The 25,342-nt window shown below is 36.1% G+C and overlaps 2 protein-coding genes across 2 annotated transcripts in view; one reads left to right on the top strand and one right to left on the bottom strand.

The window, feature by feature from the left end:
• AIMP1 (aminoacyl tRNA synthetase complex-interacting multifunctional protein 1) overlaps positions 1 to 17,757 on the top strand; it is a 29,024-nt gene extending 11,267 nt beyond the window's left edge. The window contains exons 3-7 of the mRNA XM_009704035.1: positions 644 to 757; positions 3,059 to 3,217; positions 5,584 to 5,795; positions 11,299 to 11,467; positions 17,521 to 17,757. Of these exons, the coding sequence (XP_009702337.1) occupies positions 644 to 757; positions 3,059 to 3,217; positions 5,584 to 5,795; positions 11,299 to 11,467; positions 17,521 to 17,687 (821 nt within the window). The 3' untranslated portion in view covers positions 17,688 to 17,757. The remainder of the gene's footprint in view (positions 1 to 643; positions 758 to 3,058; positions 3,218 to 5,583; positions 5,796 to 11,298; positions 11,468 to 17,520) is intronic.
• A 1,829-nt stretch (positions 17,758 to 19,586) lies between these two features.
• On the bottom strand, positions 19,587 to 24,701 carry GIMD1 (GIMAP family P-loop NTPase domain containing 1). Its single transcript, XM_009703923.1, has 3 exons — positions 24,636 to 24,701; positions 22,650 to 23,065; positions 19,587 to 19,916 (listed from the first exon to the last, which is right to left on the bottom strand). The coding sequence occupies exons 2-3, from the start codon at positions 23,040 to 23,042 to the stop codon at positions 19,644 to 19,646; spliced, it is 666 nt and encodes a 221-aa protein (XP_009702225.1). The 5' UTR covers positions 23,043 to 23,065; positions 24,636 to 24,701; the 3' UTR covers positions 19,587 to 19,643.
• Positions 24,702 to 25,342: the final 641 nt, after the last annotated feature.

The raw sequence follows: 25,342 nt of genomic DNA, 5'->3' as shown, positions 1-25,342 counted from the left end.
CAACTTCATTGGTGCTGTCAGCCTTTGAAGTGTGTTTCAAGTTCTCCAAGATAAAGCTTGTAATAGTAGCACCGCTTTTCTGTCTTGTGGTTTGTGGGTTTTTTTGAAGCTGCTTATTCTGAAATAGAAAAGGCATGAATGAGGAAGGATTAATAACATAAACAGATTATGGAAATTTGATAGGACACTATTGCATCTAGGGGGAGAAGGGGGTCAGGAAGAATAGGAGACTGTGCATTTGCCTGAATTTGTTTTTTACCACTATGGGATTCTCTCAAGAGTATCATACCTTCAACTTTGATGTTTTGTACATATCAGAATCGGTGAATTAAGGCGCTCTATTGCGAACATGTTCAAGCTTTTTCTGATGGATTTCTTGGAATTTTTTCTTGTGAGTCTATTTAGGGAACTGAGAAGCTAGTATATTGAGAGGCAACTTGAGTATATAAGTATTGTAAAAAATGGCTATTTCAAGAAAAAAAGAGTTCCGACATGTTTCTGATTATATACTCCTTGAAAGTTTCCACTTTCTTGGTGTTTGGCTCACCATGTTTCACTTTTCTTTAAAAACAAAAGCTCTGTTTGTCAAATGATGAATGCTAATTATTGAAGCCTGTTGTTTTTAATATGGTGTCAACTCTAGTCTTGCAGGCATCTCTTCGAGAAGAGAAGAAGCTCCGTGTGGAAAATGCTAAACTGAAGAAAGAAATTGAAGGGCTGAAACAGGAGCTGATTCAGGCAGAAATTAGAAATGGAGGTGGGGAAAAAAGTCCTATCCTCATGCAACATAAATCTAGTTAGCACAAAATATGATCAAAACTATCTTAATTCTTCTTGGTTTTTATCTTTCTGTATGTGACTCTGTGGCATTTCTTACAAATTCTGAATTTTCCTGGGTTCCATGCCTATGACGAGTTATTTAATTCCAACATTTTAGTAAGCTGCAAGCTTAACAGGTACATATGTCAAAGTCTTAATCAGACGTGGAACTGGTTCTTTGTATGTTTTTGTACAGCGCCTTTCATAATAAGCCACGAATTTGACTGATGACGATGATTCCTTATAATACCTTAGCAGTTGCTGAATGTCTAACACTTCTTGATACTTCGAGTATTTAATCTAGCATGTCTGAAAAACCCCTATGGAAATTCAGGCCATAGTTCAAAGTACAGATGGACAGTGACTTATTAGAAAACTTGTGATAATGTAAAATTAGAAACAGTGTGTTTTGAATTTTAGATTCCACGCTTTAGTAAGACCACTCTTTCATTGCACTTTTTCCTTCCTTGGACTCCTTTGTGTAGCTCTGTTCAGCTCGCACCATTATTATATAATTCATATTAAAAAAGAAAGGAGAAAAAACAAAACTGAAATGTCTCAGATCCAGTGTGTCTTCTTTAAAATTACTTCCAAATAAAGCCGATTCTGCCCTCAACAGATACTATGATTTTTACCCATGCTGTCAGTATTGTAAATTGGATGAGATAGTATCCAGTGTAGCTGGATGCTAGCATTCAACCATACTGAATGTTTTTCTGAAACAACACATTCAGTCTTCAAAAAGACTAGCATTTTGTAAATGCAGAGAATTCTTTTTCTCCTTTGGGCATGAATAAAGCCCTTTCATGTACTAAACCAAACCATTAGTTTCTATTTCTCTATTGTCTGTTAGTCTGCAGCAATTCTTGACAGGTATAGGATACTGCACAGAATCTCTGTTATGTTTGAGAGAGAAATCTCAAGGTATATGACTTTTTCCATGATGAGAAAGGACTAGGAAATTAATATTTAGCTTGGCATGCATCTTCCTTTATTTAGCTAGTTTATCTAAAAGGTAGTAGAAACAAATTCAGATCTTTTCTTTTGAAGTAAATTAGTGTATGTTAGCTTTGACAGTATTAATTAGTTGAGCACAGAAATTAGATGGACACAGAACATCAAAAATACCACTTGAGACATTTTTTTCTTTTTTTGAAAATCTGAGAAACGTCTTTCCACAACTATCAAGCAAAACAGCAAGCAAGTGGTTGTTGGTACAACAAATCTCAGATTCAAGTAACTTTTAAACATTGTTTGTAAGAACATAATTTGTGCAAGTCACTTCGGTATGGAAGAGAGCAGATATCGGCGAACACAGTGCAGTTCTTCAGGAAAGTTAATAAATGTCTGAAGTGTAAAAAGCAGCATGTCTGTGGAATGGAGAACTATATAATAGGGACACTAGAGGAATTTATCAAACAGTAATTAATCATAGAACAGCCCAGGTTGAAAGAGACCTCAAAAGATCATCTGGTCTAACCTTTCTTGGGAAAGGGAGCCTAGATGATATGGTCTAGTGCACTGATGATGCTTACCCAGTACAATGATTTGGTAGAAAGCCTTAATGAGATTCTTGAAGAGCAGAGCGTAGAAGGGAGGTGATTCTTATACTTTCATCTGGTAAGATTGATAGTAAGATGATATCCAGAATTCTATATCAGTGGTTTAAAAAGAAATATGAAGGTAATGTGGAGAATTTAGGCAAGGGAAGTGAGGAATCAACAGATCATTTTAAGGCTGCAGGTAGTTTCTTAGAATGTGATTATTCAGACCCAGTTTCTTTAGTTAATCAGAAAAAAGAGTTGAGGAATGATCTGACTACAATATAAAAGTGATTTTATGCATAGCAAATTATGGAATAGTCTCCAGTATGACAAGAGCTAGTAGCTAGAAACTGAAACTAGGCAAACACAAACGAGAAATAGAGAGTTAGTAGCAAAGATAACTGGATGTTGAAATGAACTACAAGAAGAGGTAGTGTTTGCCTATGTGTTTTCTTGTATTTGGCACTTTTTCCCATTTAAAAAATGTGTACTCAAAGGCATTGTTCTTAACTGATCAGAATAATCATATATAGATAGAGTTTTGTAACGTTGTGCTTCACTAGTCAGCAATTGTGGTTTAGGTATTTTAAGCAAAATTTTCAGTTCTCTACTTTTTTCATTCATGTTGGAAAATTAAAATGTTATAGTGTTCAAAGTTCTGGTACCCTTTCTAACTTTTGTGGTTTTGATTTTAGTAAAACAGATTGCAGTTCCTCCTGGTACAACCATTTCTACAGCTTCGTTTTCAGATGATGTTCCACAACCTACAGTAGTCGCGTCATCTCCTGGTTCCAAAGATCAAATGAAAGGTGAAGATGAAGAAAAGAAAAAGAAGGAAAAAGCTGAAAAAAAGGGTACTTCAATTTTCTTAGCTGTGATAGACGGTTAAGGCATTTAATTCATGCAAGTGCTTTTACATCATTTTTGGGCACAGAAGGAAACAGTTCATATGATCACAGAAGGAAGAGTCATGTGCTAGCTCTTAAAATATTAGAGGTACTTGAAGTTAATGAAGGCCATCAAGTAAGCTACAGATTCTTGCTTAAATGGGATACATGCCAAATTTCTCTTAATGTGACTGAACTCCCTTATTTAAATAAACAAACCCCCCAAAACCCCACCACAGAAAAAAGCAAACCCAAAATACACACATACAAAGGAGGAAAAAAAAAAAAGCAGAGGGGGAAGGAAGAGGAGGACACAAAGTTTAGAGAAGTTTTTGGCAGACTGGATGGCATTCTGTTCTGAGGCTTAGTTAGGTGTTTTGTTTTTGTTTTGTTTTTCCTGCCGTGGAAACAGCACAAGCAAAAGGCAAAGACCAATTCAGCAAAATACCTTGCAAGCAATAGTAGTATAATGTAATACTGAAGGAAGAGTGTTAAATTGCCATTTTCTGCATCCTCTAAGTATGCTGCTTTTTTGGTTTTTTTTTTTTCTGGAAAATTCTTACAGGCATTAAAGTTCCATCAGAATTGATCAGATACATCCATGTCAACAGTGGTGAAATTGTGTGGCTAAGAGGAAGTACTGGGTAAAGGACATAGGCAGATAGTATAATCCGCTTTTGGCAACAGGGAGGAAAGCAGGAGAAGGGTATGTAGGGTTCCTAACACCTTTCCTCCCGTTTTTCTTCTTTAGCTGTCTGTATTGACTTCTGTTTAACAAACTCTTAATAGAAGAAAAGATGTGTCTGTTTCACTTGCACAAAAGTACAGGTGTCTATCTTGTAACTTAAACTCATGTTTTACAATCATTCTCTTAGGCAAATTGTTATTAATTTGCTGTGAATAGATTTTCAGAGTTTGGATATTGTGCTGATAGGGCACTATATTTCTGCTTTTCCTGGTGAGCTGCACACAGGCTTACAAGCTACTTTTTTTTTTTTGATGTACTGCAGCCTTTGATACATCAATATTCCACAGAGCTGTAAATATAATAGCAGAGGCCACATGTCCTATCAGGCAATTAACTGTTTTTTTCAAGTATTCAGTGGCTACAGAGCAAGTATTCAGTTGGTAAAGAAAAATACTTTCTTGTGTTGTATTTCCCTTCATCTTGTATAAATAGCTTAAATTTGGAAAGCAGTCTATCTCATTAATCTAATTGTAATCTAATTAATCTAATTACAATTAGATTAATAAAACCCAGTCATAAACACTAGAGCTTTTTATTCATCATATGTGAACTGAAATTTTTTTTAAGACCTATTGCTTATTTTAAAAAAAATACTGCTCTTTTATTATTGAATGTATTATTTAATTTCAACCCTGTACTAGAGCAATGGTAAATGAATCAAATCGCATGCTGTGTCCACTTTTCCTTTTCTGCTCCCTAAAGAAGGGAGTTTAGTTTGCATTAGTATGTAAGCTATCTCGGATGAAAGAATGACAGAATATGCTTTATTTTAAGTAAGCACTTCTTAGACATTTCTTAATCACCCAGGGATTATAGTTGTAAAACAAATCTTGAATGTCTTTTAAACAGGACAGTCTTTATAAGTAACTTGCTCATCTCAAAAGGAATATCTAAATAAGCAGCTGAGTATGGGGAGTGGTACTTCAGTGCTGGTTTATGCTATACAGTATGTATGGGTGATGATAAACCCTTGCATTGCCATGGGATAAAGACTCTGCATCAGTGGAACCTCATAAGACGTGAGCGTTTTCACACACTAGTATATTTGGGAAGCAAAGAATGTTAGCTAAGGTCGTCTTGAAGGGTTACTTTGCAACTGTAACAGTGCATTTGCAGTGACTTAGCATTGTCCAAAGTCAGGAGCTGTCGTTAAGCACTAGTAACCTGATGACTTGTGGTTGTCTAGTTTCCCTTTGCTGGTGAAACACCATGGCAAGACTTACTGGTAATTGCTAATTATTAAAACAGTACTTTCAGGTTTATTGATGTGGCCTTTGGCAGAGTGTCTATGTCACCTACATACATGTTAGCTACACTTAAAGTTCAGGATGACTTCACTTTACAAACAAGAAAATACCTCTGTCCTAATGTAGTAGTAACAGTTGCAGTAACAATCTAAGTTGGAATATGTAGGATGATTCTCTTCTGGAAGCTAGTAATAGAGATGCAAACTCTTAATCTTGTGTTTTACACTAGATTTAAACTTATTTCTGAGGTTGTAGCTTGCTTTTCCCTTGCAGTAGTCATATACATTATTTGTGCTTCCTTAAAATGTTTATTTCATGAACTAAACTTTCTTTAATAGGTGAAAAAAAAGAAAAGAAACAGCAGCCAGCTGCTGGAAGTAGTGATACAAAACCTGTAGATGTTTCTCGTCTGGACTTTCGTGTTGGCTGCATTATTACTGCCGAAAAGCATCCGGATGCAGACACTCTGTATGTTGAAGAAGTGGATGTTGGTGAAGCAAGCCCAAGGACTGTTGTCAGCGGTTTAGTGAAACATGTTCCTCTGGATCAGGTATTGTCAAAATTATTTTCTAATAGGTAATACTTTCCCTAAAGTATCTTAAGACCTTCATCTGCTTATAGGATGTGTTTTCATTCTGCTAAAAGATTTTTACAGTCATGAAGACAAAAATAAAATGCAAATGGAAGTAATGCTTAACAACATTTGCCAGAAAATGGAGAAGCAGCCTTACCCCAAATCAGTTCCTTTCTGCTTGCAGTGCTTCTATCCTGGGATCTTATTCTGACTCCTCTGTGATGCAATTGGTACCCAGTGGACTCCTAATCCAAACAGATGTGACTCTCCTTTTAGGTTTCCTAGTATGTAGCAAAGAACCCGTAATAATCTTTTTGCTATCATCCAAGCTTTTGAAACCTTTGCCTTCCAACTCTCTTTATAGCCTGTTGAAGTGTTTGGCGTGGAGTAAAGCAAAAAGCATGTGAACTTAACTTAGCTGGCAGTGAGTGGCTTAAACAACAGTGTAATCCAAAATGCATATTTTTGCTTCATTGTCTGGCATAGAGTCTGCCTCTACACTTTTTTAGTTGATACACTTCTGTGTTTGACATGCATGTTTATGTATGTCTTGGGAGCAACCTAAGACTTCAAGATTACATTTTCCTTTCACACCTCTTCTGGAGGGTTAGTGGAAGGGAGGAATTGACTGAATGCTGCTTCTAAACTCAAATGCAAGCTTGGCAATTTAAAGCAATGTTGTGTAGAGCAACTGCAAAACAGGTCATGAACGAATTGATCTTACTGTGGAAAAGCTGCATTTTCTCAAATGCCTTTTCAATCCATATTCACGCCCTGTCCCCATGGTAAGACTGCAAATGTAGGAGGCAATTAAAATTGTGATTGTTGTTTTTATGATACAGAAAGTTACTCAACTGAAAAAAATGACTGAATACAATAACTATTCTGCATTCATCATCAGATAGTGTCTAGTTACTGGATTTGCAGTGGGCAAAAATTCAAATTGCTCATTTTTAGCAGTCCACTCTCAAGAAAGCATGTAGAAAAAACATCCTAAAAGCCTTAATAAACTTACAAACATGAAGTGCATAGAATGCAGCAGCAGTAACAGTCTTTTCTCTTTAACCTGCTTTCAGTCTGGAAAAAAGAATCCAAAGTACTCAATAACAGAGATTTAGGGATCGTTCTTGCACATTCTTTGGGAACAGTCAGTTTGTGTGTCTGGTTTTGGTAAATCTCTATCAAACAGTAAATTCATAGGGCAAGCTTCCATCTTTTTGTGTTTTTTTGAGTGTTCAAAAATGTGAAGACCTGGCATGTGACTACAGCCATTTATTTAAATAAAAATGTATGCATCAGATCAAGTACTATAGCCATAATTCACCCAAAATTCAGTTATTTATGGTCACAGTGTTTGATGTGGTAATTTAAGAGTGTTTGAGGCTGTAGTATTTGTATCATCTGATTTTACTTTTGGTTAGGAAGCACAATGTGTATCTTCATTAACATTTCAGTATGCAGCGCAAGTTATTTATGGGTGTGAAAACTTCTTGCATGCCCACCTTGTATGTGGTACGTTGTGTTTTTGTGCACGACTGATGGTGGTGAAGCCAAGTCAGAAGCTTCACCCTCAAGTATTGTGTATAGACAGATACCTGTGTCATGAGTAACAGGGGCATGGAACTGAAGCATGAGGTGGATCATGCCAATGCTGAGCTCTTTCAGCAGCAACTGGGAACAACTGGAGAACATTTTTATTGACAGCTTTTCTGCAGCTGCATTTGGCTTTTTTGAAGTGGATCTTTGCGTGCTCCTAGCATCAATACCTGTCTGAGACAATCATTCTTGAAATTCAGCTGATTCTCAAGTGTCGCTTTTTTTACCTCCTGAAATCCCCTTTAACCTAAGAGATCCTCATATCAGTGATCAGAAGTGAAGGACAAGAACGCAGGGCATGTCTCTTAAACTTAGCAAGAAGAAAAGAGGCCACCATCAGCATCCAGAAACACTATCCTACGACCATTCTTTGTGAGAGGATGCATTACAGCTATATCTGTTATGAACTATGTAGTCTCATGTTTATAGCAGAAACTTTTTCTTTCTACTAGGATGGCTTAATCTTTTTTCTTTCTAGATCATTGTTTAAGGGTTAGTGATGTCCACTCAGGAATTAACAAATGGTATTGGAATTTATTTTTCTTTTTCTTAGGTAGAATGGTAATTACATTCTTTGTACATACTCCTAATCTTCTCATTTTCTTTGTCTAGTCTGCAAGGAAAACATGTTTCTATAAACCGTAAAGAACAGTGACTACAGCATGACTGTAAACTTACTGACACATTCTGTGTAGTATAAGACACCTTTCTTGAAGCAAACTAGGTTTTTTCTCTGCTTTTGTAGCATTATGCTTCAAGGCTATATTAAGTGCTCCTGTGTTTCTTTTCAGATATGAAACAAATAGAAATATCTATGTAGCCAGGCTTGTGAGTCGTAAATTATGTTTGCTGGCAAACTGAAGATCCAGACAAGCACGTAATAAATTGAGAAGGGCTTTTTGTTGCTGTTGGCATTGCAACTTGCTGGTTTTAAAGCAATCATTGTGTTCGTTTTTAACTCATATTCACTAACCATTGCAGTCTGTCATGGTATCTGATTATGAGATATAGAGGGATAGTTAGTTGATAACCAGTGATTCAAGGATTACCTGAGAAAAAGAGCAATTTACCATACAGAAAACCCAAGACCTTATCCTTGAAGCACAAGTGTTAAACTTGAGGATTAAATTTTCCTCGTTTTGGTTTCTTAGCTTTATTTCTCCCCTCTCCATGCTTCATTCTGCCAGCATGTTGGGAAAATGCATTATTTTATTCTGAATGTGAAGTAGCTGTGTGTCCAACTGTAGAAACTATATCAACTAACGTTTTTGCTGAAACTAAATCAGTTTCTCACTAGTTGAGTTGTCAGTTTTGAAGTTCCTGGATTTCTGAAACAAAAGTATTGACTTTTTCAAAGGCCAGTGGAAGTTGTTACTGTTTCAAGGTGATAACATTTGAATTTCCTTTGCTTACTCTCAGCTCATTTATTTATCAAACACCTCCTGAGATGCCAAAGCCTTATCAGTTCCCTGTAGACATAGACTTGCTTCTGTTTGTGTATTTTTAAGTATAGAGACTTGCCCTATTGTTCTTAACCAGAATTTGCTTTACTGGATAATAGCACTTATGCAAAAAGAAACATACACTTACTGTCTATCTGTGTTGCCTTCAGCTGCTTTTCAGTTACACTTTGTATTTCTGATAGAACTTTTAACATACTGGGAAAGGGAGTCAGATTCCCCCCCTCCTTTTTTTTTTTTTTTTTTTTTTTTTTGTTAAAAAAAAATTCTGTCCAATCTTATCTATCTGTCAGGAAACTCCTGGATTTATTTTTAGTTACTTTTGAAAAACTAGATTGTTTCTTTTGTTCCTCTAATTTATGGGGTTTCAGAGAGTGGCCATCAGTAGAATTATTGGATCTGACTCTTTATAGCTGACACATTTCAGGGTTTTATTTATCACTTGCTGTAAAAAGATCTTCTAAGAGCAACGCAGATGGAATGATACCTGAAGATCAGATTCCTTGGTGGTTTGTAAACAGGTGTTTTTTTTGTGCTTGTATGCATGAATACAGAGAGGTTTACTATTGTAATTGAAGCCCTGTGTTCTGGGAACATCATAGTAAGTCCCATCTATAAAAGTTGGCACAGCTAGTTTAAAAATAAATAAATAAACCGACCCCAAATTTTTGCTTTGTTAGGATGCATTTATTTAAGTCTAGTTTCTTTTTTTCTCTATACTTAGGGAATTGTCATTTATCTGAAGACAATTTAAAAATTGACCCATTTATAATAAGGAAAAAAAGCTCTTGAAATAGCAATGGTTTTGACTGACCATCTTGGGGTGGGTTTTTCTTTTTATTTTATAAAAATATTTATTTAACCTTGTGGGTTTTCTTACCATTTTTTTGTGAAATCAGTGCACGTATCTCTACTGTTAGAGCAGTTTTTCAAAAGCGTTTGAAGATGAATCCTAGTAAAAGTGATGGGGTAATGTGTATGTTTGAAGTGTTGATAAATAGTTCTTAATTTTGTAATAGTAATCAATTTCTCATACAGAAATGTCATGCAATGTTTGTAAACATTTGAGCCACTGTGATTGGAGAGAAAGGAATGGCATGATTATAGTTTGGTTTTCTTTCCTGTTAGTATGATGATGATTATCTCCATTTCTGTATTAACACAGTCTGGTTTGTCAATTGTATAATCTGTAATAAAAAAAGCAACGCTCTGAAGTCTGAAATTTTTTCCAGGTAGTCAAAACTGAAGTTGAGTACAAAAGGCAGAAATGTTGTTTCTTTTATACTGTATATCCATTTGCTAGTTGTTATTCAGTGCTAGATAATGTCTACAACTTGCATTTTGAAGTCACTGACATCTTACAGCCATTTCTTGTGTTTTGGGCTATTTATATCTATAGTAACAACTTAAGAAATTTTCAGTCAATGGACTGCCTTGAAGTGTATGCAAGATCAACTTTTCATTTTAACTACTTCATTTTGGAGATTTATGTTTTTGATTTCTAAAATTTTCTACTTGGAAAATATGCAGTATTCAGAATATTTGATCATATGAGCTTTATTAAGGATTAATCCTGCTGTTTGTTAAAAGTTTATATTGTAATGCGCAAAGACCAAAATCTAGAAATACGGAGATAGAGAGAGAGATATGTAAGTGCACTAGGAGTGTGGGAATTAAGGCTTCCTTACTTTCTGTCTGTCTCTTCAGAATGTTCTGGATTAATTTCTATTCTGTTTGAAAGTGTGGTTTGTTTTCTAAGCTGAAGTATGGCAGTTACCTCTAACAAAGTATGTTTTCTCCAGTTTGCTATTACAATTTTTATTAAAATAAGACAAGAAGGAAGAAGCCTAGTTTTACAGTTTTGCTCTAAGAAATTGCAGTGCACAAAATATAGAGCCATTTTCGGTGATTAAAAAAAATTCAAATCATTTGGGTTAAATAAGATAAAATTTAAGATTCAAGTGAGCTAATTATGTAAAATCCCTGTATATTTCCAGTACATAGTTTGAAATTTTTATCTATGACCTAGCCTAATTTGTAGAGTTTTTTTAAATGGAAATTGTTTGGTTAATAGTGCTATATTGAAAGTGGACTAAAGTGCTAATCCAGATTGAGTAAAGATGGAATGTGGGTGAAATTACATCACCGGGTTTTTGGATTTCTGAATTGCATGTTTTGTATTTCCGTGATAAGTGTGTCACAATTCAGCATTTACGCCATTATTCAGCGACCAACTCTTTAAGTGGTTTAAATGTTACTTCTTACTGGTGTCTGGGCATTAAAATTATGCATCTGTTACTGTATGCTTCTCTCGTCCATGTTAACAGCTCTTCATTGTAATTCTTTAGTTATAATGAAATAATTGGAGTCCTCAAAAGACTGAGCATTTAAGTACTCACATCCTTCTGTTTTCCTCCCCCAAGATGCAGAATCGGATGGCAATACTACTCTGTAACTTGAAGCCTGCAAAGATGAGAGGAGTAGTATCTCAAGCAATGGTGATGTGTGCCAGCTCCCCAGAAAAAGTGGAAATTCTGGCTCCCCCACCCGGGGCAGTACCTGGGGACAGAATCACTTTTGAAGGTTTTCCTGGTAAGTGGGTATTTGGAAAATTGGAGTAAACAGGTATGCCAAGGTGACCGCAATGTTGAAGCAGATAAAACAGTGTTTTATAATTGGTTGTGTTTTTTGTTGAAATTTTCTGAAGTATTCAAACTTTTTTGTTATTAGCATGCTGACAGTGTGTAAATAAAGAATTGAAAATACTTAACGACCTGCCAAAAATTGGAAAATGCAGAGAAATAACTGTAACTTGAAAAAGTTCTCTAGTATTTTAATAAAAATTACCCACTTTCTTTAAATCTCGGTAAGTATTTCTGCTTTTGAAACGTATGGACAAACATATTTGCACTTTGCAAGTGACAGTAAGCAAATATTAAGCATCTTTCCCAGTGTCTCATTGTGAGTGATGAGGTAATAAGTTCGTGATTCCAGCTCCTCCCTCTAATGAAAATGTCAGAATTTGAGGTATGCTCTTTTTTTTTTCTTTTTTTTTTGGCGGAAGAAGGGACAGACAGGGTTGGAGGGCGGAAATCTCAAATATTATAGGTTCCTCTCATAAATATAAAACACTAGGATCTTTCTGTTTGTTTGTCTGGGAAGAAATGGCCTTTTGGGTCTCCAAAGACAGACATTGGACTTCTTCCCACTTAATTAAATTGATAAATCTGTATTTTTTTTTTCCAGAATATAAATAAGAAGATAATCAAATTTAAACTTACTTTCCTGCTTCCTCCAACTCCCACTCATCTAAGAAAATGGTTAGTTTCTGACCCTGCATATGGGGAACCCAAATGAGTATCACAGATGTAGCATGTTGGTGATTGCCTCCCTCCTACCCAAATGCCAGTTGATTATTCTCACAGACTGAAAGGGATATGATCAGATTCAGCTTCTCCTATTGCTGTCTTTGTTAGCACTGTTATTTTGTTGTCTCTGTCATGGTTTTAAGTGTTTTTCTTCGGGAGGTGCTGGTGCATTATTATCCCAGTAAGAAAGGCACTCAGACTCTGTACAGTATCGTTTAAAATGCTGTGTATTAGAACTGACACTGAAAAGGGAGACTAGTATAATCTGATGTCGCACAGATGATGGAAGCCCTGAGTTGGTGCAGTATCAGACAGACTTATGATCCATGTGCAGCATGCTGTGCACTCCCTGTCCATAGAAGAGATTCCCCTCTTTGGTCATTTGAGCCATTGTTGTATTTTCTTCTTCATTTCCATGGTCAAACAGAAAGGAAGGTCGTGTGAGAACTCAATGCTGCGCTGTTCTGTAGAGGTGGGGACACACAAGTGGCTCAGTTGCTGGTAGCACATGGGAGCTGCTTGCAGGCTCCTCTGTTACAGTCAGCTGGCTAGATTTATCCTGCGCCCCAGGAATTCGTGCAGCACAGCACAAACCCAGACCTACTCAACTCAAACTGTTAGGTGGATCACAGAGTTCTTGATGAACAGTGATCTTCTGGTCAGGATCATTGCATCACTTTATCTTAAGAAAAAGTGGTCTGACTCCCAGTATTTCCCATTTTGGGTGGAGTTGTATGTGTGTGCATTTATCAACAAAGTATTAATCTTCAGGGTGAATGTGTTGATCAAAAGTTGGCTTTCACATGTGAAAAAATGCTGTAGCATTCAGTTTTCTACATAGCTTAAGAATGTTAACATGTTTCTATTGCACCTCTGACAATTTCTAGCTGTACAGCAGTGGCTTTGTTTATGAACCTCTTGGCAAGCTCTGTGTTAAAACACATTTGCATGAAATACCTTTCATAAATATATATATAGGTATGTAGATATTTTTATATTTCTCATAATTGAAACTGTGATGCTCTAAAAATATACGTATTGGCGTATGATAAAGCAAGCAGTGGTCTGTCTAGGTGTTTGAAACAGGAGGAAAGCTCAGCTTGCTGCGATACAATGCTCTGATTGAAAATATTTTAAAATAACACTGTTTAAGAAGGAAATCAGTCTTGCAGCATTTTTTTTCATTTTTAATTTTCTGTATTAAAAATAAACCAAGCTTGCTAGTTGAGATGCAGGTTTGGTAAGCTGTACTGAGATCTGAAAGGCTTCAGCAGTTGCATTGCCTAAATTGTAGGAGTACTCACTCATAACTTCTAGAATTGTAGGAGTACTCACTGATAACTTCTAGAAGTGATCACATATATAGATAGATTACGTGTTGGATGTGTGACCTGTTACATACAAGCATACACTCATACTGCTTTCTATTGCTGCGGAAATGGATGTGCAAGAGAGCATCAAGCTGTAGAGCAAACCCTTCTAGTGCATAAGCCCTGCAAGACAACGTACAAGTCAGCCTGGGCATGTGGCATTTTTGAGGGGTGCAGGGTCTTTTGTCTTTGTTTTTGTCTAAGACGTAACCTTACTCCAAACTTATATCTCATGTAACTTCATCTACCTGGCATTTGAAAATAATGTGAGGGATGGTAGTAGTGCTATTCTCTGTTAGTCAGCATATCTATTCTTGCACATGACTATTGAGGTAAGTTTTATCAAAATAATTAAACTGACTCCATTTTTTTGCACAGTTGCAAAAAGCTTTTCCTAGAGCAAATCAGTTATAGGAATGTTTATTTTAAAATTATTTTCGGGTGTTAGGGTATACAGGTATCCTGTTGACAATTTTGATTCTTAAAAGACATAGAATAAAGTTAAAGGTGGTGAGTCCTTGAAATTAAAATAGAAAGGACTGCTGGATCTTATTTTGGTTTGAAGTGTGAAAACCTCTGAAGCAACAGAAGCAGCAGCAGCAACAATAAAACAACTCTAAAACATGCATAGCTGTCTATCGAGCAGCTTGGAATCAAGCTATTTTTAAGCCTTCTCTCTCCACCATACAAAATATTCATGAGGTACGGGCTACTTTTCCTTGGTCATTTTAGTCAAAGTAAACAAATGGTATCTTGATTCAAACCAATTGAATTTTTTTTCTACAGAAACTTGAGAGTTTTCTTAGAACCACCTTGAGTGTCGTAGAGGAGTAATTTGATAAGGAATGCTGTTGTCTGGAGGAGTGTGCTTTTGTGTTTATTTGATTTCAGCCTTTAGGGGAACTTTAACACAATTTTATACTCCAATATGTAAATCTTCAAGATCTATTGGGCCTTTTTTGTATTAAGAACTTTATCAAATTTCTATCCTCCTTCAGTGGAAATGGTCCGATATATAAGCTATAGATAAATCATTCAGTTGCATGTCTGTAAATACTATACTCTCCTACACAGTAATTGTTGTAAGACAGCCAATAATTCTTGGAGTTTTGACAGCTAACTGTGAAATCTTCTTTCTAATAGCAGTGTAATTGACCTCTGGACAAAACTATTCAATACCAAAAATGCCACAGGAACCACAAACCTGTTATTTAAGTTATATAGTTAAGTAATCATTCTGGGAATACCTGGCAATTTAGTTAATAACTCTCTCTTTAAAAATAAAAAAATGCTAAAACTCGAGTGCAGTGGCTAGCCTGTATTTAACAGGTTTCTTTAGTCAAAGCTTTGGTGTATGGATGCTTTCCTTCCGTTGCACAGTTATATCCACGGTGGGCTATGTGGTATTAACTTTTCGTAAGGTTGCACATCACTGCATCTTTTTGCCCCTCCTTGCGCTGTGATATATTCTTTCAATAGTTACCGAGCTGTTATGAAGTAGAGAGGTTTCTTGCTTATTATGAGAATTTCTTTTGTAATATTTAAACTGCTAGACTGAATTACATGTTTAACAAAATTTGGGACCTCTTATTTGGTTCTTTTTACGTAAAGAGAGTGAGAAGCTCATAAAATTGTTTAAACTTGTAATGATTTAATTTATAGAAACCCTTCTAAAGAATATTTTCTGGGAAGAAGGAATGTGATGAGGAGAAGTCATAGGAAAATGCACTGCCTAAAGCTCTGGTAGTATTTAAAATCAGTGCTAATGCTAATCTAATATGAGTTTACCACAGATCCCAAGGGAGCTTGACACAGGATTCCAAAGAAACTTATTAACATCCAGAGCATGTCTTTTATAATAAAAGTCAGGTTTTTTCTTACTGGGAAAAAGTCACTTGCTTTTTATATTTGAGGAGGGGGAAGGAAATGCACAATAGATGATTTAACATTCTGTTTAATGATTTTATTAGTTCGTATGCATTCACTGTGATCTGAATCCATTCACTTTGGTCTAAATCCAAGCCTGTCTTCATTCATGAACTTGAGCATTGAGCAGGATTTTTATTTTTGTGAAAGTATGCAATTAGCTCTAAATGTTTAATTTATTAATGGTATTACTGATTTTTCTTTTAAATATTAAGTGTGCTGTGCTTGTGAAATAACTCAACTACATTATTGAATCTTGCTCTGGCAAGGCTAGCATATGTAACAGAGAAATCTGGCCTGGTCTGCTTCGCTTACGCAGTTTACAGATACAGAAGCTGCAGAAGTTAGACCCGTCTACAGGCAGAAGTAACTTAATTTTGCAAGCATTGAGAATGTGAATAGATTAAGCCATTGAAAACATTTAAAGGAGAAAAACAGAATAGGCAGGGTGGGATGAGAGTAGTTCATTTAACCACCTGTTGGTCAACCAGTCAGGAATTAAGTCCAACCAGCTACAAGAAACACGTATGTTAAAATTCCCTGTAGCCTTATAGTTTTTATTCCTGAACCTTTGGAGAGACTGAGTAGTGAAAGATGAGAGTACTTGACATTCTACTCACTTGGTGAACTCCTCATTTTCCTTAGGAACTCCTGGCTTCTCTGAGAGGATCTCGAGGAGGATATGTTCAGTAGGACTTGTTTTTTGATTCTTGCTTGCTCTGCAACTCAAGATTTTAATAATTTGGGCAGAATGGTGCCAGTATGGCACTCCAAGCAAGTAAACATATATATATATATATATGTGTATCAACAATGAAATAGCATGGGATTCAACATTTAAATGTGCTCTAATTATATTTAAAACAGCTCTTGTGAGTTGTTTTTATTTGTCCTGCTTATGTTACACACAAGAGGTCGAGAGCACCCAACAGCAATATGAATAATTAACTTTTTAATGAAATATCTTTTTAAAATTAAATACTGCATTGTATTAGAATGAAGAGATTAAATTTGCTTGACCTTTGAACAGAAAACAATTGTACAGCAAATTGGTTGTCTTGTTTTATCTAGATTATGTCAACAGGCAGCAGTTTATTCAGTATCTTTACAGTAAGACAGCTTGTTTAGCTTAGTTGTTTTGTTCCTTTATTTGCGTTTCATGCCTATTTAAAAATAGGAAAAATATGACTCAAATACTTCACTATTTCAAAACATTAGAAGAAACCTGCATCTTGTGGTCATTAGAGATCAGATTTGCTAATGTAGTTAGACTGTCAATACATCTAGAGTGTAAGTAGCTTATCATGGTGTGCAAATAGAAACGGAGAACTGAGACTTGCAGAGACTGAGGCCATAGTTGCTGAAATACAAGCTGACCTCTAATGCTTCTGTTATTTTAGGCACTAGAGCTTGTCATCAAATAGTACAAAAAGTAGCAGAACAGTGTTGAAACTTGGGGCTCAAATTATATGTCGGTATCCTAATTCTGAACTATTCTTATCTGAGTTCAATATTTCTGAACTGTAAGGGCACCTGCCAGATTTACTTAATATTAATTGCTTATAAAAATTCATTAATTCCTAAACTTAAATCGTCAACAAACCTGTGTCTTGGCGAATAGTGTATTTCTGTGGTCCGCATCTACTTAATTCTTAGGAATCCTTTTGGCTTTCAGTAAATTTTGTAAACCAACAGCTTGCGAAGGCTTGATTTCTGCCTTTTGATGGTATTTGTGGTCTGTTACATTACAACCTTTTCTCCCCTGAAAGATCAGCATTTTGAGAGAGGCTCTGGAGACATTTCCTAGACAATTCCTAATTCCAATTAAAGTTTTCATTTTGAGAATTGCAGGTAATGTTTTTTTTCCCTTAAAAGTGTGTGCAGTGATGCTATCTGAGCTGTCACAGATGTGTACATACATAGAGCTCTTGCTCTGCCTTCTGTGTTGTGTGCTATTAGGTTATTCTTTGTTTTGAAACAGGAGATCCGGAGAAGGAACTTAACCCCAAGAAGAAGATTTGGGAGCAAATCCAACCTGATCTTCATACCAATGACCAGTGTGTCGCTACATACAAGGGAGTTCCATTTGAAGTGAAAGGGAAAGGAGTCTGCAGGGCAGAGACCATGGCAAACAGCGGAATTAAATAAATAAATGGTTATTAGAAGCTGTTTCAGATGTGGAAATGGAAAATAATGCCAACACAATAAAAAACATGAATATATTACCCCTCTGAAATGCATGACTAATACCTTTTTTGTTTGACTCCTCTTCCAGAGGTACAGAATGTGTTATGCCACCAACATTTTCACAATTCACTCATTTACCATGCTTACTGTCCTTGAGGTTAAGTGTTGTTAACAGTCATTAACCACTCAGTGCTCAAGACTTAATTGCCAAGGCTTGTTATGGTAGAACTACAGGCAGGCAAGCATATTTTCTGGACAGCTAAAAGGTTTAGAGGGTCTGTGGAGCAAGACTGTCTCAATAAGGAAAAATTCCTGCCATGTTCCTTGTGCGCTAACTGCTCTACAAGAGGTGCAGGACTAGCACTTGTCCAGTGAAAACCACAATTGTCTTAATTTTTCTAGTCACCTTTTAGTAGTTTTTCTCCTCCTCTTCCAAGCAGTTTTCAGATATGTTATAAGCCTCTGCAACTTTGTTCTTGGCTGTGTTGCATCAGTAGTCTGCAGGCAGTTGTAATGGGAAGATTGAACTATGGCCCTTTATGCCCTAAGATACACAAATGGACTTACTTTCATGTCCCACAGTTAAGCTGTTACAATGTCAAAGCTGTTATATAAGATCAAAGCTGTCGCTTTACTAAAATAGTTCTTTATCTGGTCCACCTAGATATTTCCTTCTAAATGATAGGTAGTACTAAGAAAGAATGAATAGCAAATAGATTGCCAGAGATAGTCATACTACCAAAAAAATACGTTTCCAATGCCCAAACAGGATTAAAATGAATTGATTTTTTGTTTTAATGTATTTTTATGCAATGATATTATATACAAAAGATACTTCAGTTTTAACAGAAATAGCTTCTTCAATTTTTACAATTAGAATTATTCCATAATAATGTAGTAGAAGTAGTCATGGTTGCTATGGTAATAGCCTCAAATCACTACCTTTAATCCCTACTTTTTAATAATCTGAAAAAAACTATTTTAGAACCATTTACAATAAACCTTTTAATTAACTATTTAGAAATACTTCAGGTATTTTGGAATATAATGTTTAATTAACTGGTTACTATTTAACTAATGAAACAGTAAGTGCCTTTTTAACCACTGAAATAAAAAACTTAACGACTGAATTTTGCAGGCTTTGAACTTCATCTAGTAAACTGGGAGAGAAAACAAAATGACAGTGATATAAAATTAAAAGGAACAGGTGCAGAAGAAGAGACGAACAGATTTCTTTTTCGAATGAGTTTCTTATGTGCCTCTAAACTGTTAATTTTTTATGCATCTGGGAATAAGCAGTAGTAATTAGTTGTTTTAAATGTACCGGATAGCGTTAAGTGCATGGGAGCTATTTTATCTGCCTTGTAAACTACATATCCAATAATGTCTTATTAAACAAAATTCTTGAAGGTGAAAATCTCAATTCTAACTACTCCTGAGTCAAGATAAGGAAATACTTTTACAGTAGATAAATTTTAGCTTTTAATAGTGGAAAGCTCTTTACAAACTTTGGAATCCAGGGGCACTTCTGAAAGCTTGAAGAATTGAGCGAAGAGGCTCACATAACAGTTGGGACTTATGTGCATTTTTAACTTTTTTTTTTCCCCTCAAGTTCTGTGTTCTGTGGGAACTGCAATATACAATCTGGTGTAGCATAAAATCTCATTTGTGACTACGTACATATTAGGAGCATGATTTAGAGTCCTGACTTTTTCTGATTTTGTGGCTAAAGCTAGGATTCTGGATGCAGTAGTGTGAGGTACTCTATGAAAGGCAAGTAGTTTGGTAATCTAAAGAGATATTTCAAAGGTATTCCATATGGTTGTGGAATTTTCCAGTTGATGGCTTCTAGTCTTTTATTTCTATTAAATGTTACCTACCATAGAAAATAGACAAATGAGCACCAGAAAGCTAATTTTATTCCTTGTTGTGTTTAAGTAGAAGCACTTGATAATTATTTTGTCTTATAAAATTCAAGAGCTTTCTTAAGACAATAGCTCTTTCCTCTTTAATTATGCTCTTCTGGTTGTCTAGGAAAATGTATTTCTGCTTTACTAAGCTCAAAAGTGACAACAGGGTACTTGAGGCAGTGTGCAAGTATGCTTCCTCACTGAATCCAGCTTCTTCTGCCTTGTCTGCATGAGTAAGTAGAACTGCAGTGAAATCCTTCCATGTGGGACCCAGAAGCTCCTGTAATGACAAACACATCTTAAATAGTTATCTTTCCTTGTTCCTTTTCCCTACTCCCACCTCATACACTTATGCATTAACAGACTAGTTATATGTTCTTTTCCTGGCAGTAATCCAGTTCATGCTATCTGAGTTGCTGAAACTTCTGGGTTTTTTCACCTTCCCAGGACACTGACATCCACTTTCAGTGGAAATATGTGGTCGTGCAGTACTAGCAGTTCTCTGTTCTTTTACTACAGATGTTAATAGAATTTCTCCAGTTAAAAAAGTCTATATAAGGGAAAATGGTTGTTTAGCTGTGTCACACATTAGTTTACATCAGTAGTTTCCACATATCCATATTTCTACACTTTTTACAGCTCCTTGAAAATTTTTTTTAAAAAAATCACTGGATCACCTTATGTTAAGAAAAAAAATAGATGATGAATTTCTATGTAACACCAACTGCAATTCCAGCTCGATCCCATAAAACTGAACTATTCTCAGCAATTCAGGAAAAACACAAATCAAATGCATCAACCTAAGTGATGGGCCGGAGAGGTTGTCTTTAACTGCTGTGATTCATCTGATGGAGGGGAATGAAGAAAACAAGCTTCTCTTTTGTTAATGAGTACAGAAAATTTTAATATGAGTAAGAAATTGGGCTTTCATTTACAGATGTAAATGAAATTACAACTTTAGTGCAATCATGCTAACTCCCGTGTGTGACAAGAAGCCTGCTCTGGTAATAAACTCCACTTTGCAATGATCTTAACTCTGTAACCTAAATACCAAGGTTTATAAAACTATTTTAAAGGGTGTCTTTCTACTTCCAAAATAAGCAGGGAATTAGAAAAACCTGGTGCATTGTTAGTGATTAGTCTGGTTAAGAGACTAGGGATGAAAAAAATTAAACCCACACAAAGTCTAAGGAAGTGTTAGGTTATCAGTTTTGGAGAGAGAGGAGAGTGCCTTGATTTGCTGAGGACTCAAAGCCAATGCTAATGTTAGTTATGAAATCAATAGCTGCCACTCTCATTAGGCTATGTTATTGAAAGAAAAAAAAAATCCAGAGAGATTTAAATGTCTTTTACTGATATGCCATCTTCATTGATACGCCGTCCCTAATTTGCAGAGGATCGTTGTGAAAGCTCCCGATTGCTGAAGGCAGTCTTCACACTAATGTCTTGGGATGACATACAGAAATTTAACCATTACTGTTCATATTCCCAGCACACAGGCAGCTGTCCTGCCCAAATGGTTTGTGGATGATGAAATTACAGCATCTGGTCTTCTAAGGGCAAAGTAACTAAAAAGCCAACTATTATATAAGCTGAGAGCCAGTTGTAATCATGAAACGGAAGTGAGTTGCTTTCTCGTTATTTTTAAGTATGCTTTTGTTTCTTTTCCAGAAGTGGTTTTAAAGGTTCATTTAAAGAGAAAAGGCATGGTGGCATCTCTTATGCTTTTAATACCCACATGCGCTTGATCCAAAACTGTCTCAAACTAGAAGCGTAATGATTTTTCATTGGCTTAGAGTAAAAATAGTTTGAGTAAATACTGCTTTCTCATAAATACCATGAAGTATAGAGAGATTGAGAACTGTATAAGGAAAAAGGTAACACTGAAAACAAATAAGTGTAAATTAACAATGAGTAAGAGTGTGTTGAAATTAGAACCAACTTTCAAACTGCCAGAAAAGTGATGAGTAGCCTACTAACAGAGTAATCTGAAAGAACAGGAAAGCAAATCAAACACATTTTGAAAGCTATTTTTCTATCTATATATTTATATATTGGTATATTTTAATCTGCTTATTTATTATATATTTAGATAATATCAGTTACATCAGGTGATAAGATGTGATGGACCAGAAAGTCCCTTCCAATCCTAAAGATTTTTAGAAAGTTCATTAGTGTAAGACAGATGTGTAGTGTAATGTGCAGACTTGGGCAATAGCTGAAACCCTTTGTTTCTTCATAAATCATACAAACCTGGTTCATCTGATCAGATAGGTAAACTGAGCAATATCTGTTTGCTGCCTTTTTTTTTTCTTCTCCAAAGATACATATGCATGCTAGTGAGAAATCTCCAATTGAAAAGAAAGCTATTTCTTTTCAGTCTCTCCCCATGTACCTTACCTATTTGCAAAAAAAAAACCAAACCACCTTTCCCCCAGGAACTTCAAAATATTTGCTTCAAATCAGTTATACCAGAAATTTTCCTTAGCCAGAGTAAATTTATTGTAACTTTCTAGATATTTTCTCTTGAACAGATACAGCAGTAGTGACAGTGCAGGACAAAGCCGAGCATCTGAATTTGGACCCATTGCTCTCTGCTTTGGTCCTATACAGAGAGCAGGTGAGTGAGGTAACCTAACTTTAGCTTGCTTTAGATAGCGTTTCTCTTCCACGAGCTAGATCTGTCATGATAAAGCATTAACTGTAATTTCTGAGAGAAAAGCATACTTTGATAGGTAAATTTGGTTCCTAAGTTCCTTTGTGCGAAGCCCGTGTACTAAAAAGAGCAGTTCTTGCCTCTCTCTTCTCAGGTTTACTGTGGTAAGTGTAGCTGTGGTGTTGGAGTTGTGAATGGCGTGTTTCAACTGCTGGGCTGGGAAGTGTCCCAATTTTCAGCTGCAGTTCTCTATTTCACTTTTGCAATCAACTCTTAGCTTGCAATCAACATAGCTATTGTCAGCTGAAGGGAAAAGAGCTACTGTTAGGGCAGAGACTTTATTTATTTATTTGTTACCTGGATGAACTGAATTGCATGATCACTTTCATCCGGACACAGAGGCAAGTCAGCCCTCAGGACCAAGAGAGCTAGATGCAGGCCTTCTTCCCCAAAGTGGTGAGCCAGGGCTGATCTCACTGTGACTCTCACCTGCTCTTTGCTCAGAGTGCTGTGAGGGTAGCTTGGAGTGTCAAGTACTCGAACACGGAGAGCTACCTCACAGCCATTTCTTCGTATAATCCCTGAAATGCGGCAGCTGCATCCGAGGCTGCAGCATGTAGTCACAGAGCTTGGGGAGCGATGACTCTCAAAGTCTGAGCTGCCCAGCAGGCTGTTCCCAGACGCACTTTTGCCAGTCTGAGTTCTTCCAAGGATAACAAGGTTGATGGTCATCTCTTTGCTGTCTGCCATTGTCTATGCTTTTATTCACAAACCTGCCACTAAGTGAAGAACAAATAACATGAGCCATTTTGGGTAACTTAAAAAAAAATCCAGCAAAACTTTCAAAACTCAGTGTTCTTTTGAGTGTCCTTCCCTGCCTGAAATGTTGTAAGGAGCATGTGGTGTAGATAGACATTCGGTACAGTACATATACCTCTGTCTGATCCAAGGATGGGTCTTAGCTGTCCTTCCCAGTCTGCTGCTTAGAAATAATGACCCCATGGAAGGTGTCACAGGTGCAAGAGCAGCCTAACAGGCTGTGCTCCTACACTGGCAGAAAGTGAAGAGCTGTTATTGGAAGAGTTTTAGGAACAAGTAAAGCAGATAAAGCTAAGGAGAGACAACAGAGAAGGGAGGAGTTGGGAAACTGTGAAAACAGCATTGGTGTACAGGGAGAGCCAGTTATGGAAAGGAGGAAAACCAGGAGAGGAAGAAGAGAATGGTGACAAATATGTGCTGCTGATATTAAGTGACTGTGTTTCAGGAAGTAAGTTTTTAATTGGTTTTAGGGGAAAAAAAATAGATAGGGAGAAGTAACTTTTAAAAAAGCACTTTTTCACAGCAGAGAACAGCTTAGAATACGTCTTTCATCAGCTATGACTGAAGTTGAAATAGACAGTAATCCGAAAAGGCTTTCTGATACAGATAAATGTAAGAAGTATGTCTTAATGAAGAGAAGATCTGAAATAGCCAATGCTGCAGGTTCTAACCCCATATGAAATTGAGACTTTGGAAGTGTATACTGTACAAACTTTTAGACTTACAGCACAGTTACTAGAAAAGAAAAGCATAGACTGGTGGATGGAGAGGGGAGATGTGTAAGTATCATTTCCAGTTACTATAATTGTTCATAAATGTTCGTTCTCTTTGTACTTTTCTGCAATCCAGTATACGAAGGGGTTTTGGTGCACAGTAGTTGCCTAACAGGAATGCTGGCTGATTAAATAAATTCAGTGATGTTTCAGATGGAAAACCGTATTGGTAAATAAGTAGTTGATTTTAAGTTATCAGTGACACTTGAATTTCAGAAAGTTTTTTGTTTTGTTTTTTTTTTTAAAGATACTATGTTTAGGTACTCAGAGAGAGATTGTGGATAACTTTAGAATGGGATTTCCTGTGATTATTTATTTTCTTGCATGTGCAGTTCAGGCTTTCTCCATCGTATTAAATCCATGCCCAAATCAATCTTTTGAAATAACTTCAGTACAAAGCCAAACATGAAAGAGCTATTAACGTACTAATTTTGTTACCGGCGACATTGAATACTGTACATGATATTCTTCCTTACTAAATTCACAGTGAGGTTTTCGTGGTTTTTTCAATGATCAATTTCCTTTTTTTTTAAGAATACCATAAAAAAGACACCTTATGAAATGATTGTCAGCAGTTATTCGTCAGTCTAGAAGTGCATCTGTATTCCTTTTCTGTAGCATAATAGTATGACACGATGGACACACATTTGTGCGTTCCATTTTTAAATCACGATCAAGGATTTGTTCTTTTTTTTTCCCGTAAGAGGTCTACGCTTAAATACTTAGATTAATTTCATATTGTGTCACTTACCTTATTTTCCCTTAATTTTCTCTTTCATTCAGACTTCATTCATAAACCATGTGTGCAGCGTAAAAAGAAGTTCGTACGTGAACTTTGAAACTAACAGCAGCAATGTACCACACTGAGACTGTTACGTACACATTAATCTGGTTAATCTATTACTGATAGATCCTCATTCAATTCGGTATGTTTGGTTAGTAATTGGCATTGTTGAATTTTTGCAACTTAGCTGCAGATCCAGTTTTTGCAATCACTTTAGCCATTGTATGAAGTTGGTATTTTTGAAAGTTACTTGAGTTCTACCAGCAGTTAAATGTGAGAATGATAATGGAAGTACTGGGATTACTTTGTGTTGTGTGTTCTTGAATACATGTTCGTATATGCATGTGAAGAGCATATGCACTTTCTCTTATTATTGCAATGAATTAGTAATTGCAGTATTTTCAAAGACAATGTAAACCATATGCAGATGTAAAGCTGTTTGCCTAACAAAGATGGACTAAAATATTCAAAAAATGGATTAAAAGACAAATTATTTGTGAATCAGGAAGAAAACTGAAGGCTTGCACGTGCCAGCCGTGTGCATTAGTTGTTGGCTCAATAGCTTGATACACTTTTCTTGCAAACATCATTCTTTGCCAGGCTATAGTAGCATTAAAACCAGGCATAAAAAGATTGTCCAGAATGGACCTATCGCTTCCTTTTTAGACAATTTT

This window comes from Cariama cristata, unplaced genomic scaffold, assembly GCF_000690535.1.
Source record: "Cariama cristata isolate BGI_N322 unplaced genomic scaffold, ASM69053v1 scaffold7940, whole genome shotgun sequence".
In the NCBI taxonomy this organism is placed as follows: domain Eukaryota; kingdom Metazoa; phylum Chordata; class Aves; order Cariamiformes; family Cariamidae; genus Cariama; species Cariama cristata.
Note: the sequence above shows the minus strand (reverse complement) of the source record. Positions and strands in the feature narration are given on the sequence as shown.

Coding starts and splice junctions, on each gene's coding strand:
- GIMD1 (XM_009703923.1), bottom strand. CDS start 23,042: ATGGCAGACAGCAAAGAGATGACCATCAACCTTGTTATCCTTGGAAGA. Junction 19,917..22,649: donor ATGCAATTCAGTTCATCCAG/GTAACAAATAAA, acceptor TTGTCATTACAG/GAGCTTCTGGGTCCCACATG.